This window comes from Acyrthosiphon pisum, chromosome X (genome assembly GCF_005508785.2).
Source record: "Acyrthosiphon pisum isolate AL4f chromosome X, pea_aphid_22Mar2018_4r6ur, whole genome shotgun sequence".
NCBI classification, from domain to species: domain Eukaryota; kingdom Metazoa; phylum Arthropoda; class Insecta; order Hemiptera; family Aphididae; genus Acyrthosiphon; species Acyrthosiphon pisum.
In genome coordinates this window covers 79,655,482-79,683,195 of record NC_042493.1, presented here as the reverse complement: position 1 = coordinate 79,683,195, position 27,714 = coordinate 79,655,482, and the positions used below count along the sequence as shown (strand labels likewise).

General features: G+C 32.7%; 1 protein-coding gene across 7 annotated transcripts in view; it reads left to right on the top strand.

Moving 5' to 3' along the window:
- Positions 1-27,634, top strand: part of LOC100161772 — a 62,210-nt gene extending 34,576 nt beyond the window's left edge. Inside the window, exons 3-22 of one of the 7 annotated variants that reach the window (XM_016802194.2) lie at positions 7,045-7,199; positions 10,036-10,305; positions 10,447-10,638; positions 10,748-11,208; positions 11,357-11,507; positions 11,583-11,859; positions 11,946-12,316; positions 12,425-13,021; positions 13,498-13,848; positions 13,930-14,095; positions 14,257-14,465; positions 14,530-14,907; positions 15,961-16,452; positions 17,733-17,744; positions 17,904-18,095; positions 18,378-18,483; positions 18,862-19,412; positions 21,788-21,909; positions 22,164-22,793; positions 23,032-24,922. In XM_016802194.2, coding sequence (XP_016657683.1) covers positions 7,045-7,199; positions 10,036-10,305; positions 10,447-10,638; positions 10,748-11,208; positions 11,357-11,507; positions 11,583-11,859; positions 11,946-12,316; positions 12,425-13,021; positions 13,498-13,848; positions 13,930-14,095; positions 14,257-14,465; positions 14,530-14,907; positions 15,961-16,452; positions 17,733-17,744; positions 17,904-18,095; positions 18,378-18,483; positions 18,862-19,412; positions 21,788-21,909; positions 22,164-22,793; positions 23,032-24,195 — 6,847 coding nt within the window. In that variant the 3' untranslated portion in view covers positions 24,196-24,922. The other 6 variants (XM_016802198.2, XM_016802195.2, XM_016802196.2 and 3 more) reach the window with 6 other exon arrangements.
- The last annotated feature ends 80 nt before the right edge of the window (positions 27,635-27,714 follow it).

Genomic DNA, 27,714 nt, shown 5'->3' with positions numbered 1-27,714 from the left:
ATTTAAAAATGACTAGCGAGTGCCAAGCACGCAACATCATACACATATACAAAAAAAAATTTCCTTTTTGCTTAGTTTATTATTATTATGTGACCTAATTTAATATTGCGTTTCATGGGAAATCGAAGATTTTTTTTTTGATTTGTGATGTGAAGCGACGACGTGAGTAAGCAAGTGCCAAACATGTAAAATTAATAATTTCCAAAATATGTAATTTTTATAAATAACGGTATAATGTTGTATTATGTATATTGCGTTATGTTATGTATGTTTTATGTATAGTTTTTTTTTTTTTTTTAAAATTGAGTTTTTTTGAAGGTTCTTGGCAATAATTTTGAAAGTAGCGTCAAAGCCAGCAGGCGTAGTTAACCGTTGAACAATGGCATAATGCCCATGTTGTCAGTATATTTATACTGTACCATACTCATAATATTTATATGATGAAAACTGATAAATCCCTAAACATCAATCGATATAACATTTTAGACTATATCCTGTAACATAAAGATTAATCAATTAATTATGATTGATCCATTATTATTGAATCTTTATTGTATTTAAGTTTGGAAAAAATTTGAACACAACGTGATTTTTGAAAGTCAGTATAGAAATCAAAAAAAATCTTATACCTAATTTACATATGAATTGGAATATTGACACATAACATCTAATACGTTTTTAAGAAAATCACAAAAATAAGAACTTATTTACTATAATCAACCGTTATTGGAAAAACCAAGTTGAGTTTTTTGGAAAAATGTTAATAACAATTTTTTTGGAATGGAATATGAGTCTACCTATTCTGTATCTTATATATTAATATATTAACTGTTTTATAATTTTAAAGTATTTTTTGGATTTTATTAGTATTATTTTGTAAGGCTATACAACTCCGATTAGTAATTGACAATCGTACATTATACATGATTTCTGGATCAAACTATCAAATACATCGTATACTATTTTTGAAATAGTTTTAATATCTGTGATCTATTCTAGCAAATAAATATGATAAAATATTTGATGTCTAGTATCTTATGAGGTCCTGTTAGTAGTTAAGAAATAAGTAAATCTTGTGAAATTGCTTCAGACTATTAAGTGTTTTCGTGTATTCCAACTTCCAAGTAGGTACCTATATAGTTATAAATATGTATAGTTATATATAGTTATAACTGTTAAAATATTTCTTCAAAACTAGTTTTGAACTTAAACTAATTTTATTATTGTAAAGAATAAGACTGTTTTAATCTTAGCATTGTAGTATTTATTATTTAGTAAGCTTTTGTTTACCATAATCATGAAAAGAATTGTGTTGATTAAATCATTCAATGCGTGTATTTAAATTTAAGCTATAAAATAGACATTTCAAAAAGATTAAAATGTACTTAACACATGTTAAACTGCTATAGAATTGCATCTGTTGATGACGTTAGCAACTATTTTTAAAACGTTGAAATACTTTTTATGTGTAGTACCTATAGGTATTCGAAATACTTAAGGATCTATATTGGTGTAATCTATTCGAGCATATCAGTACAAATTGTACATAGTTTTATCCAAATTGGTTTTAAATACACAACACTAAAATGGATACCTTTAGATATGTAAATATATGAAATTTAATTTAATGGCATTTTTAATTTGAATACATATTTTTACTTTAAATATTAAAACCATTCAATTTCAAGTTTAAAATAACTTTATATATAAATTTACTTCAAAACAATTTTGTGATAGGTACATAAACACTATTCAGTTTCATTCAAAATTAAATTAGAATGTAATTCAGTATATTATAAAATAGAACGTAGTTTGCTAAAGTTATTTTCACAAAGTAATGACGAAATACGGAATAATTAATTTAGTAAACATGAAATAGTATTATTGTGGTGCACTGATATAATTTTGTTTGTTTTGAAAAAATGTATAACGTTAGTGTAAGCATTTTATAATAGTAATAATAATTACAAATATTTATATACCTATATAATAATATTTACATAATAATATATAGTTAAGTATACCTATATTATTATTTTTAGGTAATAATATTTCTCATTTTATTTTTTTTTTATTTTTCAATAAATTTTTTACATGTACATGGTTTAAACTTTAAAATGTAAAGTTATACTTTTAGATAGATACAATCTTGAAATTTTAATATAAGGTTACACTCATACTGTAGGTATTCTAATTATATATTCAATTATTTTCAAAAGTCTTAACCAAAATTTAATTTCAATGAATTTCATTTGCAATTCTGATAACGTCATATAAATATAATGTTTTAGATTACTATTTATAATTAGAGCATTATTATGATACAAAATTGTTATAAATAATGTAGTTGGTTTAAAAAAAAATATTTGATCCCGAAAATTATGTCACTATATGGTCTTGTAAACAAATCTGATATGTTTTGTGTATTCTATCCCTAATGAAAACTCATTGGCTGAAGTCAATTAATATTTTAGAAGGAGTTAAGTTTTCCATAATTAAACTGACCCATAGACCATAATGCCCATAATAAGTCCATAACATATCTCTACTTATCAGTGGCGTCAATTGGGGGGGGGGGGGTAGTCTTTGCCCTCTCTTTTCATTAGCGGGCCGTTTTCGGGCCGGGTATTGGCTAGTTTTGGGCCTTCATATAGTAGCTAATAGGAATATATTTAAGTATCCCTCTACATATGTATTAATTATTTAGTCATTGTCATCACTAAAAAATGAGTTATTTATGCCTATGATACTAAAACTAGTAAGTATAAAATTATGTAAGAAATCTATTTGTATTGAGATAAAAATACAACTGCAATCTTATGTAATGTAATTGTTATCCAGTAGTTGTTGTTCAGTTTTATTATGAACAGGTCAACAATTATTTCTCTCCCTACCCTCTCAATAACTGAAATGACGCCATTCCTACTTATAGGTACTTTTAAATATTTTGCTAAACATTTTGTAGTATGAAAATTCTATGTTGAACACAGTTAATTAAATAAATATATGATGATTAGGTTAATAGATTTTGGAGTTTATTCCTACCGAAAAGTATTGGTCTATTACTTAGTTCATTTATGTAAACTTTAAAACTTAAATGCTTACATTATATTATAGTTTATAACTTTATAAGCACCTATTCAACCATTGGTTCAATATTCGGTTATATATATATATGTACCTACATCAACATTTTCAGAATACAATTCTTCTTCACAATATGAAATAAAAATACAGATGACAGTTTAGGTCAAAAAAGGTAATGACCTAACAATTTACTTCCATATAAAAAAAAGTGTCGTGTTCGAGCTTTAAATACGATCGTTAGAAGGCTTGACTGATATTGATACCAAATGACTGAAAAAAAATTGAAATTAAATTTACTCGGAGGCTGTTGGAACTTGGAGCAGACTTTTGTAAGAAATATTATATTGGCGATTGGCTTATAACGGAAAATTCATTATATTATGTATACACTATACATTATCTGATGATAGCTTGAATATTCACGAGAAGTAAATAAACATTAGTGTGTACTAGAACCATAATCAATCAACTCATAGAAGTTCTTAATCGATTATTATATATCTCAGTCCTCTGCAGTGTCTCTATAAGTAGGTAGGTAAATCTATACATCTACATATAGTCTTTACTCACTCATAATGCTATGAAAACAGTCTTGCCAGCCCAGGATGTCTAATTTAGAGTTTAGAATTTATTTAGCTACCTATGTACATTGGTATACGAATACAAAATTAGGAACATGCGTGGTTTAATTTAGATTTTTTTAAATAGAGAGCTACCTGTATGTATTTATTAGCATTTTTGATAGGTTATGCAGAACAACTAATGGAGGTTATATGATTTTAGTTTTTTTGCTGAAACAAAAGATTTTTTTCTATTTTGAAAAATCAATATTAATTCATGTTTGTAAGGATTTTATTAAATTAAAATATATTTTTTTCTTTCGTAACCTTGAAATATGGCAAACAAATTTATACATACATTTGAAATTGAAAATCGTGCTTCTATTGGTTTAAATTAATTATAAATATGAGACGTTCAAACATCTTAAAATCTTCAAAAATAATTCGCCTTTGATAAAATGGTCACTTTGTATCCACTGGTAATAATATTATATACTGCATATTACATTTTATATTATTCAAGAATAGTCACATTACTACAAATTGCATTTTCTTTTCATAAACTTGTTTTTATTCTGAAATACATTTCGTTAACTACTAATTATACTATGCTATACTGCCAAGTTATAATATAATAGGTTCAATCTGGGTGGTAGGTGGTAACCCTCTCAAAAGTTATCGAAGCCATCTTGAATGTTCAAGCTCCAAGAAATTCAAATAAATCTCGTGTTGAAATTACCAAAGTCATGCACACTCAAAAGTTTTACATCAAATTGTGCCATAATAAGGACATAACGCTTTTATACAATCTATACAGTGCCACAATTAGGGTTTAACAGGATTATGTGAAAGCATACATTTTTTTCTATAGTGCTCTCACGAGTCACGACTAGTTTTTTAAGATCCAATCGATTCCGGTAACTCAAATAGCTTATGGGTAATAACAATTTCGGTTTATTGATCATTTTAAGGCAACATAATAATTTGCTGTTTAAAGTAAATATGTTTTTATCAATATAAATAATTTTGAGGGAATAAACGGTATCACAAAATGTATATAATTAAATACATTTTCTTCTTATACAATTTCTTGTATTTTGCTTTTATTACCAATCACTACTTTTTGTTTTTTCGTATGGCTATATTATTTCTATTGTGCCTACTTTATAATAAAGAATTATAAAATAAGTGAACAGAATAAGGATATGGCATGTGTTTGGTTCACTAACTTTTATGCGCGAGTGCGTGACGTTAATGTGACAGTGGTAGATTGTATTATATGTTCATATAATATATGTACACATTTAAAGAATTTCAAAAGCATCTCGAATATGTCTCGAACACAAATTAGTTAGGCACTGTAAACTGCCTTCAAAATAATCGTTTTAATCTTACATGCTTACTTCATTTTAGTGTAATCGTGAACAAATAGTGTAGGTACCTATATAACAAATGTATACCATGTTTCATATTAAAAACTTGTCAGTTTTATAAGTACTCGATAAAATTCAAAATGAACACCATTTTTTTTTTTCACTATGCCAAATCATTAAGTATTATTTTCACTCTTATGACTCTTATGATAGGAAAATACAGAAGCCAAGAAATTCTAAAAATATACTCTGTTTTGTTGTTCAATCTGCGCCTTATGCGTTTCGCTCGAGTGGAATAAGTTAGATATAGTTATAATTTTTTTTTAAATGAATACTAATTTATTCTTAACTATTAAATTATATATACATTTAAAATATCAGATTAAAAAATAAAATTTAAGTACCTATTTCACGGACTAAACATTTTGTTTTTTTTAAACTGTAATAAAAACTAAATACTTTCATTAACTAAAGAGTTAAAATACTAAAGTTTTAAAAGCACAGCGTACAAATGTAAAATCGTGAATGTCTTAATTACAAAGAGTTCCATGATTATTTTGGATTGTTTTCTACGTTCATCCAAAAGCAAACTTTCAGTAGGTGCCTCGTGACTATCTAAGATTATGACATCCATTGTTTAACAATTATTCGTTTATCCAATCGCTATTACATGTATTTACATAATAAAATATAATTGTTTAAAAATAAGATTACATAATATTATAATTTATATTCTATGAAGATTATAAAATACTGTGTAGTTTAGGTTATAAGTGGTTTTTGTTCGTATAAAGTCGTCTTCAACTAGACACATTTACTATTATAAATAGTTATTATACATTATGTATACATATATTTTAAATTATAATTTATAATATCTACACTACGAAACCAGTAAAAATATGATGAAAGCGGCGTTTAGAACATTTTGTCCTGCATAAGGTTTAATTTTGAAACCACACACTCACATATAAAATTAAAATCTGCCTATGTATAATTTTTTTTTATAATAAAACAAATATTGATATTATTTTACAATACCAATTAACATTAATGTAACCAGCTATTTATACTAACAATAATTACCCTACACATATTATAATATAATATTATCTTCCTAGTTCCCCTGTACAATATTATATATTTACTATAACGTATGGTTAGGTATTATTATTTCGATAACAGTAATTTCAAACTGTTTCATACCGGAATATGGTTTTATCCTCTGTTTTATCAATTTAATATTTTAATCGAATATAGCGAGAAATGTATTGGTTTTAGTTGTACTATGTTTAGTGTTTATAAACCTATATATTTTATAGTGAACACTTACTTGGGCATTAGCCAATAAAAAAGCACGAGTTTCAAGTATATTCCAATTGGAAATCTAGTGTATTTGGTACTTAAGAAGAGGTAATTTTTCAATTTTCTTAGCATTTTCCATACAAACGAAAGGAAAAACTGCAACTGACAACCGTAGTCTAAACATATCAAAGAACTCACGGAAAGCGCTTTTTTATCAACTTTTTCTACAAATCATTTTTTTTTTTTTTAATTCGATGATTTATTTTTATAATTTACTTTTAAATGAATGTATTTATGTAGTGATAATACTTTTACACCCATGCTGACGAAGCGAGTATCCGGTCTACGTATTCTGCCCAGCTTTTTATAATTTAATTTGTATATATAGAGGGGTCTGAATTAATTTTTTGTTCAGTTAAGGGAAGATATATTTCCATATGGAAGGGGACTATGGTGTAACTTTAATATGTATTCATAAAATATATGTATAATATTAAAGTGAACGTATTAAAAAAAAAAATCCCACTTCAATAAAAAATGTATGCCTACATGGCTACATATTATTACATATTCCCATAGTATCTACTTATACCATCATGTTAATCGTTACAATAAATGTGTAGGTATAATTTCAATTTTGCAAACGGTGCAGTTTGTTATTTCGTCAGTTCTAAAATGTATATAGCATGTTAATAATATATATATATTTTTTTTGACAGATCGTATTGGAGTACGGAACCAAATTCAACTTTGGGATTTTTAGTAATGGACAATATAACAGCACTCGACGAGGGTGTATATAAATGTGAGATCACGTATACTAAAGTACACGAAGGTTGCAACATCGTACAGTTTATAAACCTGACAACTTACAGTAAGTCTGAATAATATAATATCAATTAATTTATTGTATTAAAACAATAATTGCGGAAAATGACTTTTGTAGTCGAGGCCTTATATGTAAAATAAAAATAAAAAACATTAATTATTATACTAATAAATGAAATAAAACAAAATCTTATTTAAGTAATTTTAGTATATTAAACTATCTTAATATTAAATCGTTATCATAAAAAAATCTGTTTCACTGTATGACAATGTATAAAATAATTATGTAGGTACCTACTTGACTACTTAAAATATTATAATAATTGACAACTGTAAGATGAAGTTTACAACAGTTTGTTCGTGAAATGTGTATTTTATAAATAAAGTTTAAAACGTACCTATGTTTTAAACGTTTATTATCTACCCCATTACTTTTATGGAAATATTATTATTGAATGATATGTTAACAAATAATACAAAACTATAAATGGTAATGATTACGTATTTGAACATCTATTCACTTATTGTCATTTAATATAGAGAAATTACATCTATTTTAAAAATGAAAAATTGTGATAGGTAAAATACATTATACATAAATAACAAGTAATAATAGGTATATATAGATTATAGACCATACCTATAGTATAAAATAAAAACTTATTTTTATTTTTATTTTATTATTATGTTTTCAGTGATTTTTTAGATCTTGTATAGTAATTTTCGAATAATTAAAACTTGTAATAATATGTTTAAATTCAAAAATGAATTCGTAACTAAACAATTTTTCACCGAGCGTTTATATTACCATTTTCTATCTAATACGGTATAATTTTCAAAATATTTCGAATCTTTTTGAGCTATTTAAAGATATTTTAAATTTTTTGCCAATAAATATGGTTTGATAATTTAATATAAGGTTTATATGTTTTAAATAAATTAAATTTTTTTTTTGTAAATGTTTTAATTTTACGATTTCTCATTACACTATTTTAGTTTTTGTAATGTAATTCCTTAAATTATTATTTTCTGTACTTAATACAATTTTCAAAATATTTAGACTTTTTTAAGTTTTATACATTTTAGGTTTAGTCATAAAGCTTGACGATTTTATACAAGATCCCACATAAGTTGTTCTTTTATCAATTTATAATATTAAATTTTTTTTTATTGTAAACGTTTAAGTTCAAATTTTGACAAAAATTGAGATTTTTCAACAAAGAATATCGAGTTAAAAATTACAATTTTGCGTAATTCAAAAAATTGTATTGGTGGGGACTATTAAGTATATTATTACATGATGACGATATAAACTTGACTCCTACAATTGTATAGGAGAGCGGATAACACCTTTCTAGTTTTTTTTCATATTTAAGGGAGTTTTTATTCTTGGGCAAATAATAAATATTTCATCACTAGGTACATATTACAGAACTACTTATAACTTATATAATATAGGTACCTAAGTGATTATTGAATCATATTAAATTAATAAATTACTTATCATTATTGTGAGGATGTAATTGTAAAATAGAAGGTTACTGTAGTATTTATATTATCGTTATTTGTTAATCATTAGTTTGAATTTAATTTGATTTTTTATTCACTTTCCCAAAGAAAAAATAATGATTGATTACCTAATTTTTTTTGAATGAAATATTTCATAATCAACCCAATATTCATGATCTAAACATATAATATATTCTACATATTTAATATATACTACATAGATAATTTATAGTTACGATAAGAAGATAAGTTAATCAAACAAAATCCTCCCTACTAAAAAAAAAATCCACAAAAATTGTTTGTTTTTCAGTAACGCGTAGTTTTCTAACTAATTTTCGCCACCTTTCCATGTATGTGGGGGAGTGTTCTACAGTCTATACTATGACAATCATTCAGTGATTAAGTGAATTATTGAGCTTCGAAAATAAGGCAGTAAATCTAAGAGAGTTCGTTCATTGTTTTAACGTTAAAGATGGAATTAAGCTTGATTAGAGAAAAACTACGGAACTTTAAAGTTACCAGGGAAACAGATTGATTGAAATATTTGTATCGTATAAGTAATTATTGTAGATGGTAAAGTAGAATTCTAAAATACAATAAATCAAATATGTAGGTACAGATTGTTTTTAGTGGTGACTCGTACCAAAGAAGTTTGTCGAAAGAGAATTTCGAATGTAATAGGGGCCTTAAAAGGTGAATGTGTGTGTTTTCAGTTTAGTTTGTCCGCTTTTATTTCAAGAGAAGAGCAAAAGAATACTTCACTTTATGAATTATTTTTTGTGTTAGTAATATCTGATAAAAGTTTTTCAAACTGTTCAACGGTATAAATAATTGGTTTTGGCTTACTGAAATGGTTTAATATAAAAATCAATGGTTTTAATATCCGTACTTCAGTTAAAAAAACATGTAATACGCTATCGTTTGATTAAAAAACTTAAAAACAAATTGACTTTGCAGTTAATGAGTAATATATTTTTTAATTAGTAAATATTAACAAATTATAATCAATTTTATACTTATTAAGGTAAATATAGAGTAATATAGTATTAATTTGAGTAATTTTCACACTTTATTTTAACTCATATAAATATTATTATACCATCATGATTAAAAATGTCATACAATTTTTGAAATCAACCATAAATATTGTGCGCTGTTTAATGAAAACGAAAGTAAATAAATATATTGAATTATAATCGTGTATAATATATTATATGAATAGAAAATAATATTTAATGAAATGTATAGTTTTTAAGCTGTTATTTAACCTATTAAACATTTTTGATGTTTAATTAATAACGAGATAAATAAATAAATTACTTTATAATTATTGATATCACACATTTTAACTTTTTTTTTATTTCTGTTTATAGCTGACCCTGAATCAATCAGTGTTGGTACATATGCTGAAATCGGTGATGTTTCAGCGCATAACTACATCGATCCTTCATCAGATTTTTACGACGACAAAAATAGCGATCCAAAATTTGGTATTATGAAAAAATTAACATCTGGAGCAATCGTGGGTCCAGTGGATGAAGGAAATAAAATACGTCTAGTATGTCGTGCAGGCCGTGCCAGGCCTATACCCCAAGTCACTTGGTGGCAACACAGTCGTGGTCCAATTTATGATACTGATTTAGGTAATATAATTTAATCCAACTCTTGGCAAAATAAATACATTTTATTCGTTTTTTTACTTAAAACTATAACTTATTTGGCAAACATGTGTCCTCGTTTATAACAATGTCGTAGAATTAAGTATAAATTCTTGTTATTTCCAGTTGATTATCAATACCGCAAAGTGGATTCCGATATGTCCGATGACGTTTTCTCGTACTCAGGATTATGGGTTGCACAAAGCATTCTTACCGTTATTGGGAAGAGAGGTGCAAACGGTAGATATGAATGTCGAGTAAAAACGGCGACTGATTCGTCACCAATTCTAACATCCAATGTTGAAGTCACTGTAAACGGTAAGTACATTATACTTAAAATAAAAAGTAAAACCATTATAAATGATAATATAATTTAGTATTCTCTAGACGACAGTGAAAATAAATATTTTTCACATACATTTTTCAGTAAGTCCATACTCAGTTGAAATGTCCACGTCATCATCCGGTGCCCCAGTAACTAAGGTTTCTAAAGTCGACGATCGTTATAAGCCTCAAAATAGTGAACATGATAGAAATTCCGGAGCAGTGGTTTACGCAGAAACTACAGAAGGCCAACCGTTAGTAATTCGGTGCGCGGCCCGTGGAGCCCGTCCTCAAGCGAACGTGACATGGTATTATTATTATAAGGATCAAGAAAATGACGACGACAATGATTACGGAAGTGGAATAAAAAATGAACAAAATGTTCGTGCTCCTCCCGTTCAATCGTCGAAGCACGGTGCACCCGTTATGTTAGGCAACAGTCAGCAAAACGGGGGTTCTACAGCTAGGTCTCCCAGCGATTATTTGATTTCGGAACAGCGGCGTATGGAAGGTGGAGCAGAAATTATAGGCCCCGTAGAAATAGCACAGCATACTGAATATCAAGTAAGAAACAAGTAAAAATTAGAAAAAATAAAAACAGCTAATTTAACTTTTATTTTATATTTTCTTCAATATACTGAAACGTATCACTAAAAGTGACAGTCATAAATCATAATAATACTTATTGACTATTGTGGGATTTATTCTACAGGCTGATGGCACCCGAGATACGCACAGCCAATTATCAATGTCACAACTTCATCGCCAACAAGACGGTTCTATTCTGCGGTGTGACGCATTCAACAATGTCGGTTCATCGCCGAATCAACCCCTCACTGTAAACATGACAATCCGAGTAAAATGTAAGTAAATCTAACAGAATTATGTTCGATTCTGTCATTTTGAAAAACGTTTAAACAATTCGATTTTTTTTTCAGATATACCAACTGCCTGGGTAGTTCCCATTACTGACGGAGAAAATTCTGGTGCGATTGTAGAGGACGAAATAAAAAATGAAATAGGTCAACAGCGTAAGGGAGGAGTCGATGGTAGCAATAATGCCAACCCAATTGTAACCGATGCTTCTAAAGATACATACGATGGATTGCATTATCAATCAATTTTATATACTGTGGTGGTAAACGAAACTAAAGAGTTGAGGCTAAATTGTGCGTATCATGCCAATCCAGATAAACTCCGAACACCTGTCAAATGGTAAATATTTATTTATTTAGAATATTATACTTCACAAAGGGTAAAAATATAGTTTCCTAATGTATAACATTATGGTATTTATATAGGTATAGAGATGGCATTGAGTTACAACTAATTGACGAAGAAGAACCTTCTTCATCAAATCACGGATCATCAGCATCATCTTATGCAGCAGTAACACCAGCTACTGGTACTGGTACGCTATCAGGATCGTCAAGCGGTGCTAATACTAGATTTAACACGAATACGAATCCTATGGGAAATTCGGCAAAATATGCTCGAGTTAAAGGATTGGCCAATGGAAATGGAGGCATTCATGGGGATGGCAATGGTGAAGACGCAACGGTGTTAGTGGTTAGGAGGTTAACACGTTATGACTCAGGCCGTTATGAATGCCGGGTAAGAAATTCAGTCGGGGCAGCCAATTCTACAAATTTTGCAAATGTTCGTGTTCAGTGTACGTATAACAGTATATTAATACAAAATATATTTTTTTAAGTCTTAAGTGAAATAAAACAAAATAAAATAAATATTGAATTGTTTTGATTTATCATATTTATTACAGATACACCTAAGGTAAAACTGCACGTTATCCTAGACGATTCACTCGATGAAAATCAAACTTCGACAACAGCGAGTAGCAATATCAACAATAATATGGTTGGATCAAATCCTGTTGTATTAGAATCAGAACATCGCAACGTTACACTTCGATGTGCCGTACAGTTAGAACAGGATCAGCAAAACATCGAAGACACCAACAGCGACCCCTCTTTGAACTTAACATCTGTTCATTGGTATTGGAATGGCGTACAAATGCAGTTGCCCAACTGCACTAGATCACCGGATAGTAGTGATATTTTTGTAGACGAAGATGACGGAGACAACGAATTTGATACTGAAAATAATGAGAATGAAAATAATGCCATGAATTTTAACTATGACACCAGTGAACCACAAAGAGAAGGAGAATACGACACATATGCTGTTGATAATGACACGAGAAGACGCAATAAAAAGCAAAGAAAAGTGGTGTGCACCGATAGAGAACTTATTTTAGTTAATGTGACGAAAAATATACACGGAAATTATTCATGTCGAGCCAAAAACGCCGCTGGTCTTCTTACTCCAATGTCTGATCAGACGCCTCTCATCGTATATTGTAAGCTTGCATAAGTGTTCATTCTGTACTCGTACATATTTTATGTATTTTAAAAAAAATGTTACGTTTTAAAAATTCAAGTAATATCATCATGTAACAGAATCTTGACATAGCTTAAAAAACTTTATAAATCGAATTCATAAAATTATTTTTTATATTTTAGTTGAAAGTAACAATTATAGAAATAATGAACGACTATTAATACATTTTAATTGAAAATATTAACAAAAAAAAATGGGTCTAATCTTGTATGAAAAATATTAATTATTTCGAAATATTATATTGCTGTATGATAATAAATGACAAAAGTATTTGTTAAATATAAATCGTAATCACATAATAGATAATTAATATTATCGTTATCTTATCATATAGATAATATATTATAACGTATTGAGTAGATGCTCAAATTTTAATATTTATATATGATATTTTATTTTAATTTTTTAATAAATAAATGTTTTTAAATTGAATAGTTGCTCCGGGACCGGTGACATTGGAGTTCAGTCCACGACGAGTCATAAAAGGAAGGAACGTTACCTTGCGATGCAATGCTCAATTTCTTGGCCGGCCTCAACATCCTACTCGTTACTCATGGTTTCGCGATGGACATCCATTTTACCATCAAAACCAAGGACTAATAAATCCTAACATAAATTCTGGAACTGGAATTAATCTTGGCACCAACGGAAATACTGGCGGAGGGAATTTCAACCCCGATTGGTTCGTCGATCATGTCTCATTGGAAACCCGCGCTAATTTCACCTGTTCTGCTTACAACGAAGGCGGAGTCACATATTCCGAACCTGTATATATCGAGGTTTTTGGTAAGATAACTAAAATATTTATTAAATCCAAGGAGCCAAAAAAAAAACCTATACTACATTAAACATTTTTACTATTTGTAGCTCCGCCAAATTACATTACTGGACCTCCGCAATACTTAGGAGTAGCTTATAATGCAACGCATGTGAATGCATCGTGCACAGTTGAATGTTATCCTCATTGTTCCGTGAACTGGTTACGCCGTGGTGTACTTATCGATCCAATGAACAACCCAAATGACAAAGAAAGGTATACAATTCTTTACATTTTATAATTAGTGTACGGTTAAAAAAATATTTGGTTTTACTTAAATATTATGTGCTTACATAAAATGTATATCTTTATTTCTATTTTCAAAAACCTTAACCAAGAAAATATAATTTTTCTAAATTGGATGATTTTTGTTGCAGATATTCAATATTGACGGAATATTTGCCGGCGGAACGGTTGAAAAACGATTTCGAAGCGGTGCGCAGCACATTGATATGGCGCATGGACAACTGGCCAGGCGGTCGCGGTTTGGATCCTATAACAGACTCGACAGAATACAGTTGCCGGAGCAGTGGTAATGAAGTGGGACCGCCGGTGTCAGAATCTATAATGAATTTCTCTGTTGAATGTAAGAATTTTAGATCGCACGCACGATGATAAACAATTTAAATCTCCATCCTTATATGTTGTAGATCCTCCTGGAAACATGACCGTCTCCAAAACGGTCGTGCACGTCAGTGAAGGTAACATTCCGGAAAAAGTGTTTTGCCACGCCGAAGGTCGCCCTCAGCCCACTTTCGAGTGGCGTTACATTGCCAGCACGAACAACTGGAACGTACCAGGAAACTCGTCTCAGTCGACCCAATTGTCTTCCCAGCAAAGGCTGTTGTCTATCGCCAACGCTGGGAACAGTGGTGTCGGCGGAGGCTCTGGAAGCGGTGGTAGCCAAATTAACAACCAACAGTTGGTTTTAAACTCAGCTGTGGGTAGACAACAAGCTGGTTATTATGCCTGCGTAGCTCGCAACACACACGGAAACGGAACTGCGTACACTTATTTGGATGTCATGTGTAAGTGAAATCATTTAAAGATGTTATAACTATTAAAAGAAAATAATAAGATGTAAAATTGTTAAACTAATAACCAGATGCGTAACTTAAGACAACATTTATGCAGAACTTAGACAGTCAGTCCTAACTAAAATTGTATACCAAATAACTAATACTAATAATATTAATAAATGTATGACTTAATTTACATTAATAAATTATTATCACCAAATTTAAAATAAAACATCGCTAGAAAATCTATGAAGAGTTTAGTTCTCCGAATTACATACACCACTGAGAAGCTATAGGTACATACTAAATGTGTTACATATTATTAATTATTATAACATACAAACATATTCTTAGACTGACATCATCTATTCATCTCTAATTTCAAGCATTATCAATGTTATATCTTCTAGACTTCTTAACCGGTGTCCCTTTTGAAATGTACTTAGTGTCATAGTGATTTGTTGGAAATTGTCCCGAAATCCGCCACTGTTGTTATTTCAACACGAAAATTAATCAGTTTAGCCATTATTTATGTGTGAATCACTGATAATGATAAGTAAATGTGCTCGAGTCTTATTTTGAAAAATTTAATTTGTTGTTATATTAATATTTAGTATGAAAATATACATAATTTGAATGATATCTTATTTCAAATGAAATATAATATATTTATCATTATTCCTAATTTCTATACTACGTATCTACCCATCGAACATTTTTAGATTAGTTAAAACGTTTTATTTATGAAGTTTATCATTTTAATAATAATTTATATTAATTAAAACAATAAGCATAATATGTATAATACATTTAGTCAATATTCAGTTCTGTATGTATGAATATAAAGTAAATTTCGATAGTTAGGTATTAACATTTTCAATTGATTTATTTTTAATAAACAACGATGATATGATTTAACATCGTTGGTTATTAGTTATGCTCTTAAAATTATCACTTGTGCCTATACTTTAAAAAAATGTCATTAAATATTGATGACATGTGCCGAATTAGAAACTTTTCCGTTCTGCTTCTAAATTGAATATGATAATTGTGTTTTTATAGATAAACCTAGTTGTCAACTTAGGATGATAACCGTTGACCAATTTAAACAAGAATCATCAGCTAGTTTGACTGATCAATCTTCCGAATTAGAGGAATTTTTGTCTTCATCTTCTGGTGAAAAGAGAATACTGGTGTGTACAGCAACTGCAAATCCAGGCCAAGTACAGTATACGTGGACCATAAGAAACTCGGGTCGCCAGAACGATACAACAACATCTTTGACTTCGGACTCTCCTGCAACTGAGAGGATAATCACTGTATCAATTGGATCATCGGGCAACAGTGGATCGAATGAAGTGGATAATATCGGAAGTTATAACCGGAGTATACTAATATTACAAGATAGACTGGAAGTGACTAACAACGAAGATGATGATGAAGGAAGAGGTAGCGATAATATACCTAACAATGGAGCATCAGAAGGCGTCAGGACATATGTGTGTACTGTATACAACACTGTAGGATCAGACCAGTGTAGCATTCAAGTTCAAGGTAATAACACTTCGGGTGAACATTTTTAATGGCTAGGAATATTATTTTTTTTATAATCATTAATAATTAGTTAATAATTAATATAACGAATCAGGTGCAAATCAAAATTAAAATACAACATAACTATATGGATATGGAATACATATGATATTTAAAACTAAAAAGAATTAACAAGTGATGCAACTACTTTTTGAATTTTAAAATTTAAATCAACATCATAATAGTATTCTATAAATTCCTTTATATAGATAACAAATAAAATCATAAATCCCTTTATAAAAATATTATAATATATAATACAGTAGTCGCCGCTTATTGGACTCACTTTGGGATCCGACAATTTGAGTCGATTAACCAAATGAGTCAATAAGGCGAATGACTCAAAAAAATTTTAAAAATGCTTAAATTTAAAAACTTAAAAATATGTATTAAGATTCGAGGTATGTATAAAAATAAAAATCTAGCTATACGCAATTAAAAGTAAAATAAAATTAATAAAATAAATTAATTTTTTGATAAAAATCCATCTAATGTTGGTTGGATTTTCCCTTCTTCGGCCAACTTCATAATTATATCTTCATAAGATTTATGTTTCTCGTATACGTCAAAATCGCCTCTTTGCTGAATCCCTCTACGTAAAATTTGAAACACTTCTAGCATTTTTTTAGTTTATGGTGGTTTTCTCATCAGGTTCCTCTTCATCGCTATCACCAGCTACATTCTCTTTAAGCCGTTTTGACCGTATTTCACCACATATATCTTCCTCGATAGCTCGGACTTCTTCGTCAATATTTATCCATTCATTATAATGTTCAGTTGATAGGTCAGTGGGTCTTTCGACAGGAGCTTCAGCTTCTTTTGGATTGAGAATGAAACCACCGTGTTTAAAAGGTACCGACTTATTTATAACACGTTTGTTCAATGTATGTACATATTTTCTTTATTTATCTCATTTTCAAATGACCCTATTAACCAGTATGTGAGTCGAATAGACGAATTTTTTGCTGTGTGTTAGTATATGTGCGAATCGAGACCAGCCGTTTTGAGTCTAATAGGTGAATGAGTCAATTAACCGTGAGTCCAATAAGCGGCGACCACTGAGTCTGATTAGAAAAGAAGATTATCACTTGTTTTAAGAATACGCAAAAACAGTTTCATGTCATCGTACTGATTTTAACGTATTTTCAAATTTTTTTTTAAATATTATCTGCACCTGATACTTAAAATGTTGTCTAACATATATATTTTTAGTAATAGATTATATATTTCTTTTTTATTAGCTGTCAGGGAAAGTAAGTGCCTATATCTCACTAAAATCATTACAGTACATTAATAGTAGAATATAATTATAATTTATAATATACACATTTCCATTATTTTTCTATTTTTTTCTATTATTATTGTTTACTACAAAAATGTATAATAAATTATCTTTTACGCATACATAATAGGTGACGCTCCGTGGTGGAAACAGTTGTTGGCGACCATAGGTTTGGGTGGGTTGCCAGTGATGGTTGTCTTAGTGGCCTTGGTTGTGATTTTGCTACTCATTGTCATCATCGTCATTGTTATCCTGTTGCTGTTCGTTTGTAAGAACCGTTACATTAAACCAGGCAACGGAGTGTCAGGAGGACGTCAGAAATGTAAGTATTCTATTTTTAATAAAACATGTACAATAATTTATGTTATCATAACAATGTGATAAACCGGTAACAAAATACTTTGAGAACTACGGCATGTGAACATATCAAAAAGGTATACCAACTGTGGGTGTAGTGATATAATCATTATAGTGTTAGTATTATATTAGTGCGTATTGTTCTGTCTGTATTATTTTACGTAGTAGACTATGTATTTGTGTTTTTTTTTTTGTTTTAGTAGGTATAGCTTTTATTGTGTGATCCGTTTTTGTTTTTAATATTTAGATGTTAAACAAAAATACCCTTCACTGACGGCGTATAGGGTACCAGTCGTTTGGCGCCGGCACCGAGGCCGTGGCTTGCTATTAAACATATCGAAAGTGCGACAAAAGTGAGTATTGTATGGTTACGGGCACTGACGTTGACTATTATTATTGGTACGCGCGCTAGCACTTAAATGCACTTTTCTCATAATTATTATTTTTTCTACTTTCGGGACGTATAATAATATGATGTCGGTGGTGGTTGAATACCTTTTATTATGTACATTTCTTTCATATTTGTTCTTACATTTTTTACCTACGACGGCTATTGTTGTTTTGCTCTTCTTATTTACCGCTATACAACTTTTGTGCTTGGAGACATCGTTATTATATATTCTGTTGTATACACGCTACAACCGGGGCTGCTGGTTGCTTAAACCTTGCTAAAAGATATACGATAACACAACCCTTTCGAGCGGTCTTGTAACGATTACTACCTATTGTAGTCCCGAAGGCAGTGCCACGTCGACGATATCCGGTGCCAATCCCGCGACCACACAGCATTGTACAGATCAGTCAGCGGCGAATGTCCCGGGCAACCCTAAGCCCCCGCCCGGATACGGTGACGATCACTCAGAATCGTTTTCCAGCCAGCGGACCGCATCCGCCGCGAGCGTCGGCAAGTGGCCGCTCAAACCAGGCGTGTTGGTGCATTCGAAACAGCAGCTGCACAAGTTGCAGTCGACTACTCACTCCCAATCGGCGACGGGTGACACCGCGGACAGCGGACCTGTTGACAAGACCGTTTCCGACGAAAGTGACAAACACAAGTCGAAAAAAAACCATACCGGTAAAGGAAAACCAGCGGCCGAGTGCATTATGTTGGCCAATGAGACTCAGTCGGCGCGCGCGGCTCGTATACGTCGCATGATGATCGGATCTAATAATAATTTGGTGCCAAAAAAACCATCACCCACGTCACCTCCTCCCGCGCCACCTGTCCGGCAGAGTTCGGATAACGGCGCGTCCGGCGCGAATAGATGTCCTTCCGTAACAGGTAGCAAAACAACCACCTAATAACACGCCGCGTCTAAAATTATATTCCAATTTCCAAATATCAATAAATAATATTATATTTTATTGCACGGGATCAGTAATGATAGACGACCGACTTATCTAAGGAAATCACGTTTTGTGCTTTTGTCTAACTATATTGTATAAATTAAATTGCAAAGCCGTAGGATTTCTCATTACTACAATACAACTGTACTAGAAAGTCATAACGACGCAGGTACAATTTTTCTAAAAAATGAGGCTTATTATGTCGACACCATAATTTTTAAACATTTTATTCCGCGTTTTTTTGTTCATATTGATCAATACGTACTTTCGAAAATATTTTCTGATACGCAAAGTCCCAACTTACCGTTTCATTATACTAGTGATTGTTAAAATTAAACCATTAAACCATTAAATAAGACACAATACAATAACTGTATCAGCTGAAATAAAAAATTATAAACAATAAGAAAAATAAACTTTTAAGTTATGCCTTTTAGTTATAGTCTATAGATAATTTAAATGCTTGTATTTCGGAGTATATATACAATAAGTTTTATGGTGTGTTATGTTTTGTATTTAAAACTTAGATGTAGTTTGTATATATGTGTGTGATGTTATTTTGTTTTTTTAATGACCGATACTAGCTATTTACAATATATATTCACCGACAACAAGCACGCAAGTATTATGTAGAGTAATCGTTAAATTTTACATAACATTAAAATCAACTCGTTCAGACAAGTCCTATGGGCTTAAACACAATATCAAACTCGCTATTTTTATATTGTAGAAAACAGCTGAAGATAGAAATATCACGTGGTGTTGTAAAAAAAAATATCTATACTTTGAATAGGTACTTTTATATTAAAGTCACTACTCAAATACAATTTTTTATTTGCAATCAAAATACTTCTCACAATATAAAAAAAATTTCAATTATGTAATCAAGTGTTTTTTTAGTTTATCAATCCAAAGATTGGTTTTTTAACAAATTTTCACAGTAAATGTCTTCTCCGTCTTTCTCTATCATTTGCCATATTTTTGAGCTCCCTCTAGGAAGTGACTCCTGCATCCTACATCATTTGGCTAATGTATCTCGTCCTAGATCTTCTTCTTGATCTTGTTCCCTCTATCATTCCTTCAATTATTAAGCTATGCAATTAATTTCCATGTCTCAACGTGTGTCTTATCATCTGCCATCTCCTTTTCTTTATAGTGTCTAACAATGTTCGTTTTTCATCTATTGTCCTAAAGATGTCTTCATTTGATCTTCTATCAGTCCAGTTTATTCTCTGCATCTTTCTCCAACACCACATCTCTAGAGCTTCTAACATATCTTTCTCTTTTTTATTAATTGTTCAAGTCTCACATCCGTATATCGCCACACTCCAGATGCGTGTTTTTATAAGCTGTTTCTTCGTTACGATGTTCATATTTTTTGATGTTAGTATTTTTTTCCTTTTAAGGGATGTATTTCTTGCTTGACCGATGCTGTTTTTGATTTCCTTGGTTGATTTCCCGTCGTCTGTTATAACGCTGCCTAAGTATTTAAAGTAGTCTACTTGGATAATTTCTTTGTTTTCAAATGTTATGTTTATATATGGTGTGTTTTCTTGTAGTATACAAGGGTTTTGGTCTTTGCTGCGTTTATTTTCGGACTATATTCGTTGAACGAAAATTTTCGAAGTGTAATATTATTATACTAATATTATTACTGATACTAAAAATGTAATAATATTTCATAATACAAATCAATATCCAATACCAATAATACCATTACAGCAATAAAAATATTTAAATGCTATTAGATACTTAAAACGTTGCAACATTCATTACACCATATGGCCCTAAATAATTTATTTATTAGACAATAAACACACACTATAGAATCGAACAACATATTATTATACTTATATATTATTATGTGGACATTTTTGGGTCTGTTCAAATTTTAATATATTATTACAATGACACGCATGCATGCAATAAGTTCGATATTCTCTATATTTGAACATATTCAAAAGTCATATTTAGTAAAGGAGTGTATACTAATTAAAATATATAAATAGGTACACTTTAAGTCTTAAATCAAACGTTTATTTGTATTGACCATTAAAAACATCTCTTGCAACGGTGCAAATTCCTTAAATGTCCTCAAGGAATAGAAATCCGGCCACGGACAAGTATAATATATAATATCGTAATGATTATCCCCCCCCTTCTTCCCCGATCACGTCAAAACGAATCGAATACTTTACATTACTGCAGGGTCATGTACCTACGGAACCACGTGATGTTAGACACATTCGTCGTATGTGCAGAATATGCAATCGATTTTAAATAACTATTTTTGCGTTATTCTATGTTTAGATTCGCGAGGTGGAGCCGGTCAGCAGCAGGACAACGAATCCAATTTGGGGGCGACGGGTGACTCGAAAGCCGCGTTCTACGAGAATTTGCCGTTCCACGGAATGCGACCGCCGCCCAATCAGGTTAGTCATCGGTTTCCTCGTCACGACTTACCACCGTAACAGTGACATATTACATATTATTTTATTGCGTAATATTTTATTTTATAATTTTATAACACTATCTCACACAGAGAAAGCATGCACTTATTTTGTTGTTGTTTACGCTTTGTTTTTATCTGTTTTGTTTTGTTTTTTTTTTTTTTGTTTTGTTTCGTGTATGCGTTGTCAATTATGATTTGTCCCCCGCCAATCATCCTGTTCGCCAATTAAAACAGTCACCCGCGCGTCAACCACGTGTAAGCAACGGTAACGGTAACACTGTCGGACGCACTAACTGCAAGCCGCCGCTCCCGCTGCCGCCTGCTGAAACATCGACGCCTTCGCCGCCGTTGTCGTCGTTGATCCACCGGTCGCCAAACGGCGGATACGTGTCGCTGCTGCGCCAAGCCACTGCCCCAAAGTCGGGCGACCTTGTCAGTCGTCCGGCGGCCGCCGTTCGGTTCAACTCTTTGCAGAGACCGAAAAGCGGCGCGGCGACCGCGTGGCAGCGACGCGATCGGCAATTCCGGTCGATGAGAACCGTGGGCACCGGCAGCAGCGACAAGCAGCTCACCGAGTTACCGACCGGACGTCCGACCGACGGCGGTGACCGCCAAGACAACAACAACAACAACGACGACGACGATAACGGTGGTGTGGGTGACGACAAGACGAAAGCGCCGGCGGCCGCGGATCGTAAGGATGGGCGAAAAGACGCGTTTTCCGCGTCGACGTTCCCAAAACCGGCGCCCAGGACGCGCGTGCCATCTGCCTCGGTGGCGCCGCCGTCGCTGGCTCGCCGCGACACCTACGAGAACCTGCAGCAATTGTTGAACGGTGACGGTAGCTTGGTCAACAGCAATAAGGTACGTACTGGTGGACCGCGTCAGTCGCTAAATATTGCAGTCGCGTCCACTCCCCCCGCCCCTCCACCCCACCTCTATCAACCGCGTCCGTTTGTCACATTAGAATAATATACTTAGTCGTATTTTTATTTCATTTTTATTTTATACAATGCTTGCGAAATTACTAACCTAAAAATATTTACTAACAACGCGATTGGGTGTGTGTGTGTGTGTGCGTGCGTGTGTGTGTGATTAACAGCTAACAGGAGTCGGGATAGGAGCTCGGAGCTTGGACGAGTTTTACCGTATGCAAATACAGCAACAACATCAACTGTTGTACCACCGGGTGACTGCGGACGACGCGGCTGAGGCGGCTCTCACCGCTGGATATTCAACCGTCGGCGGCGGCGTCGTTCACCATCGTCAGCAACAACAACAACAGTCTATTGAAATGACCCAGTTCGAGGTGACCGGCTCCAGTCGGGAGGACACGTACCAAAAATCTTTGAAACACCAACAGAAAAACGCGATCGGCCGGTACAACGACGACAATGACAACGACCGCGATGACGGGGTTGGCAGCGACGCCGACAAGATAAAATCAATGAACGCCGGCGGGACAATTGGAAGACGTCGCCGTGGGAGCCAGCAAGTCTTGGATGGCGTCGGTGGAGGTCCGTTGTCCGATCACTATTACAGCGGCGGAATCGGTGGCAGCAGTCAACACCTGCAACAGTACCATCACCATCACCAGCAACAGCAACAGCACGGCAACCGAAGGCGTAGCAACGCCACTTCCATCGGCGCCGACGGACCACCCGTACAGTCGGTCACCACCAACAATTACAACACCGTGGCCGCCAATAGCAGTTACAACACCGTGTCAGGCGTTGGCTACTACGCCGCAGACGTGTACGCTAGCATGGGCACGCGACAGCAACAGTCGAAACGGCAATCGCAGCAGCAACAGCAACGGCCGTACTGCGGGGTCGGCACCGCGTCCGCTGGCAACGTTTCCGATGAACAATCGCTGACAGCCAAGCGTTCTTGGCGTCGACAGCAGAACCGCCGTCGCCGGGCTGGCGTAGGTGGGGGCGTGGTGGCCGTCGAGCCGGACGACGACGCGGAACAGCCGCAGCCCGTGGACGCGTCTGACTATGCGGCGGACGCCGAAGCAGACGACCCGCCGTCACCGACGCCGCCGCAGCCGCTTGTGGACAGATATCGAAACATCACGGCGACCAACGAGTTGGATCACCATCACCGGCCCCGGCAGAAAAACGACGTGCGCAACAACCCGCCGGGTGGTGGACCTACCGCAGCCGCAACGCCGGCGGCCGCGGCGCAGCAACAAGCGAACGGCGGTGGCGCCAACAAAAACATGGTGAAGTTCCACGATGTGGGCCGCGAAATCGACGTGTAGACGACACCAACGATCATCGTTAGGATACTATACCTACACGTATCTCATGTCATAATTATTTAATATTATAATAATATTATAGTGATATACAATAATATCATATTGTTAGGCACGTTTTATTTTATATTTTATATTGTTATGTTTTTTGTCGGTTTAATACCGTATCTGCGGTGTACACGTCCACAAATATTCAATATAAAAATATTGTGTCGTCGTGCTGTACTTACATGATATGTTGTGTGAGATTGTTGTGCGTGCAGCGACTCTTGTCCAGCCAACTCGTCACTCACTGCCACCCCGGCGGCGAAGCTGTCGGTGCGGAGAACCATGGCAGCAATGCAGCATATTATTTACTTCTCTGTATACCTACTTATTTTACTAACATGATAATAATATTATTGTACTAACTCGAGTCGTAACACTATACAATAATACTCGTTAATCGTGTGCATTTGTATCACAACCATCGTCCCGCGCTCAAGTATATAGGTACGTACGCTTATGCCCCCTCCCCCCTCCCCCTCGTGTGTTTGCGTCCGCTGAACGATAACAATAATAATAACCCGCAGAGCGACCCACTCGCCTCCCGTGCCCACACTAACACCCTCTGAATACAAGGCTGTGCACGTTCAGTGCAAGTCCGTAAAAATTACGTAGTTATATTTAGGTATTATGTAGGTATATATTATATAATAATGATAATATGCATTCTAATAACGTGTGTCGTGTATCGTATATTTTTAGCCCTACAAACCGCCGGCGGCCAGCGGTTACGCGGAAGGCGGCGACATGGAGTACGCCGACGTGGACTACCGTAATATGTATTATGGGCCGATCAATTACAAACAGTCGTCTTGAGACTCTCACCCCCTCTCGTCGCCGTCCTCGTCCTCTTCCTCTAAGTCCTCGAGCGCGCCTCCTCGTCGATACGGTTTATAATGATAAAATATTATGACGTTTGGGTGATAATAAGACGCATCGCCTCCGTTGTCGATCGCAGGACACCGCGGCGTACAGCAGACATTATTATATTATAGTTCACGCATACCTACACGCCTACGATTTTTTAATTAACGAACATTTTTCCTCTGTCAAACCTTATTATTCGGTACCACTACGCTCGTCCCGTTTTGTAACGTACTTAAATTATTGTTCTCACACAAAATATCGATTCAGGTTCATAGCTGTCCTAAAGTTCAAATAATTCACACACTCTCTTTCTCTCTCTCTCTCACACACACACACACACACACACACACACACACACACACACACACACACACACACCCACGCATTCACACACACCACTCGAAGACACTACTCACACATACATACACATTCACACAGACACAAAGGGCATAGGGTGAAAATAAATAATAACAAACATTTAACTGATCGTTAATACATATTATATTATAATATAATATTCGCACACATCCTGAAAAATATGCGTGATTACGCGATCTTAAACATTCTATAAACTAACCAATGAATTTTATTTACGCTAAGGGAGAGTTCGACGATGGCAGTTCAGAAAAAAATTTTTTTGGTTTATCCCCCCTTATAATAAGTATACGTCAAAATTACCTGCAACGTCTGAAAATATGTTGTCCCACGCACTCCGACGGGAATCCAATTGAATTATTACAGTAGAACTATGTTCCGCTTTTGTCTGCGACTTCTATTGAAAAACTGTCAAATTATTACCAAACACACGTTGACAATCTATAAACGAAATATTCTGTTACTGTATATAGGCGTACCTATACCTGTAAACGACATATTAATATTATTATTATTACATATATATTTCGAATTTCGATCTACGATCATCATATTATTACTACCTACTAATTTATGATATCTATTGTCGTTGTATTTCATATCTTTTGTATAAAATATTTTAACGTTACCTATATAATATTATATGATCTATCGCTTTTATTTACAGTTGTGATTATATTGTTCGTTTATTAACAAATGTTACGTACGTGCCATTTATTATTATTATATTATTATTATTATTATTATTATTATTATTATCGTGTTGTTGTTATAATTTTTAGTCAATTGCCACCGTTGTATGACTAATGACATAATAAGTAACGACGCGTATATTTCTTTCTTCACATCTGAAATAAAAAAATAATAATACGTTGGTTTGACATTCATAATCGTCGTCGCTCCTTGAAGTCTGCCGAGAAGCCAAATGCCTCCCATCTAAGTGTTTAAATGTTTATATTTCATTAAAAATGTATTATTATAAAGTATAATAGTGTTTCAGTAACAAATTATCGTAGAAATAGTCTTAGTATAATAATAAATAATAATAATAATAATAAATACAAATCGATATTGTAGATGTATGTTTTAACAGACGGTTTTTAAATAGTTTGGTAAGTCGAATACACGAATAATAATCTATTAATTAATTATAATTATAATAATTATGATCATGTTTTATACACATCACATACGAAGACCGTCTGTCGTTAGTAGAAATTATATTATACTATATTATTATATGATACTATTATGTATTTCCGAACAAATTATAATTGTCTTTGTGCACCCACGTGAGTGTGTGAATATATATGTATGTGTAAATTGTAAAATGTATTGTGTTAAATAGTAGAGACTGCTGGTTACCACCACCGTGGCGACGGTATATTATTATTAATTTTGTTGACAATCAATTAAAACGTATGTTAACTTATTTTTTATCGAAGTTTATGCCCATATAAATATATATTATATATATATATATACAAACACATATTATATTTTATTTATTTATCCCTGATATGCCCATATTATAATTCTATCGTGTTGTTACAATATAATGATCGATGCCTCTTATAGGCGTTGGTAACGATGATTGATCCCTTACCAACCTATAGGGTGTACCGTCTGTATAATATATAGAGGTGCTGTATGTCCACCTGTCGTTATCATCTATCTGTCTATATACCCTTTTATATTATAATTATTATGATATTAACTTCTATTTACTACGTATAGTATCAAAAAAGTATGATATAATATTATATATTTTGTATTATCGTAATTGATAAATTTTCCCTTCGGACTAACAAAATAACCTAGTTTTATTCGTTAATTATTGTTGTACTACTGTATTTGTTTTTATTATTTATGTGTCTAAGTTCACACCTGTAATTTTACTATCATACAATTAAAATTACTATTATTATCAATATTATTATTATTATTATTATTATTATTATTATTATTATTATTTTGCATTTTTACATTAACACGCGGCATTTACGATTAATATATGTTCTTATTATATTCGTATTGCGGTAATTGAAGGGTGGTGGAACCTCCGCCGTTTGTATTCTAGTCATTATTTACTAAATATATAATTATTATATCCTGTATACCCCCCAAAGGCATTGACGCTTGCGACAAAACGACTTGAAGTGTTTTACATTATATATAGATCATAATTGTAATAATTTTAAGTAGTTTATCTATACATTTAAAACGTTTTGTTTA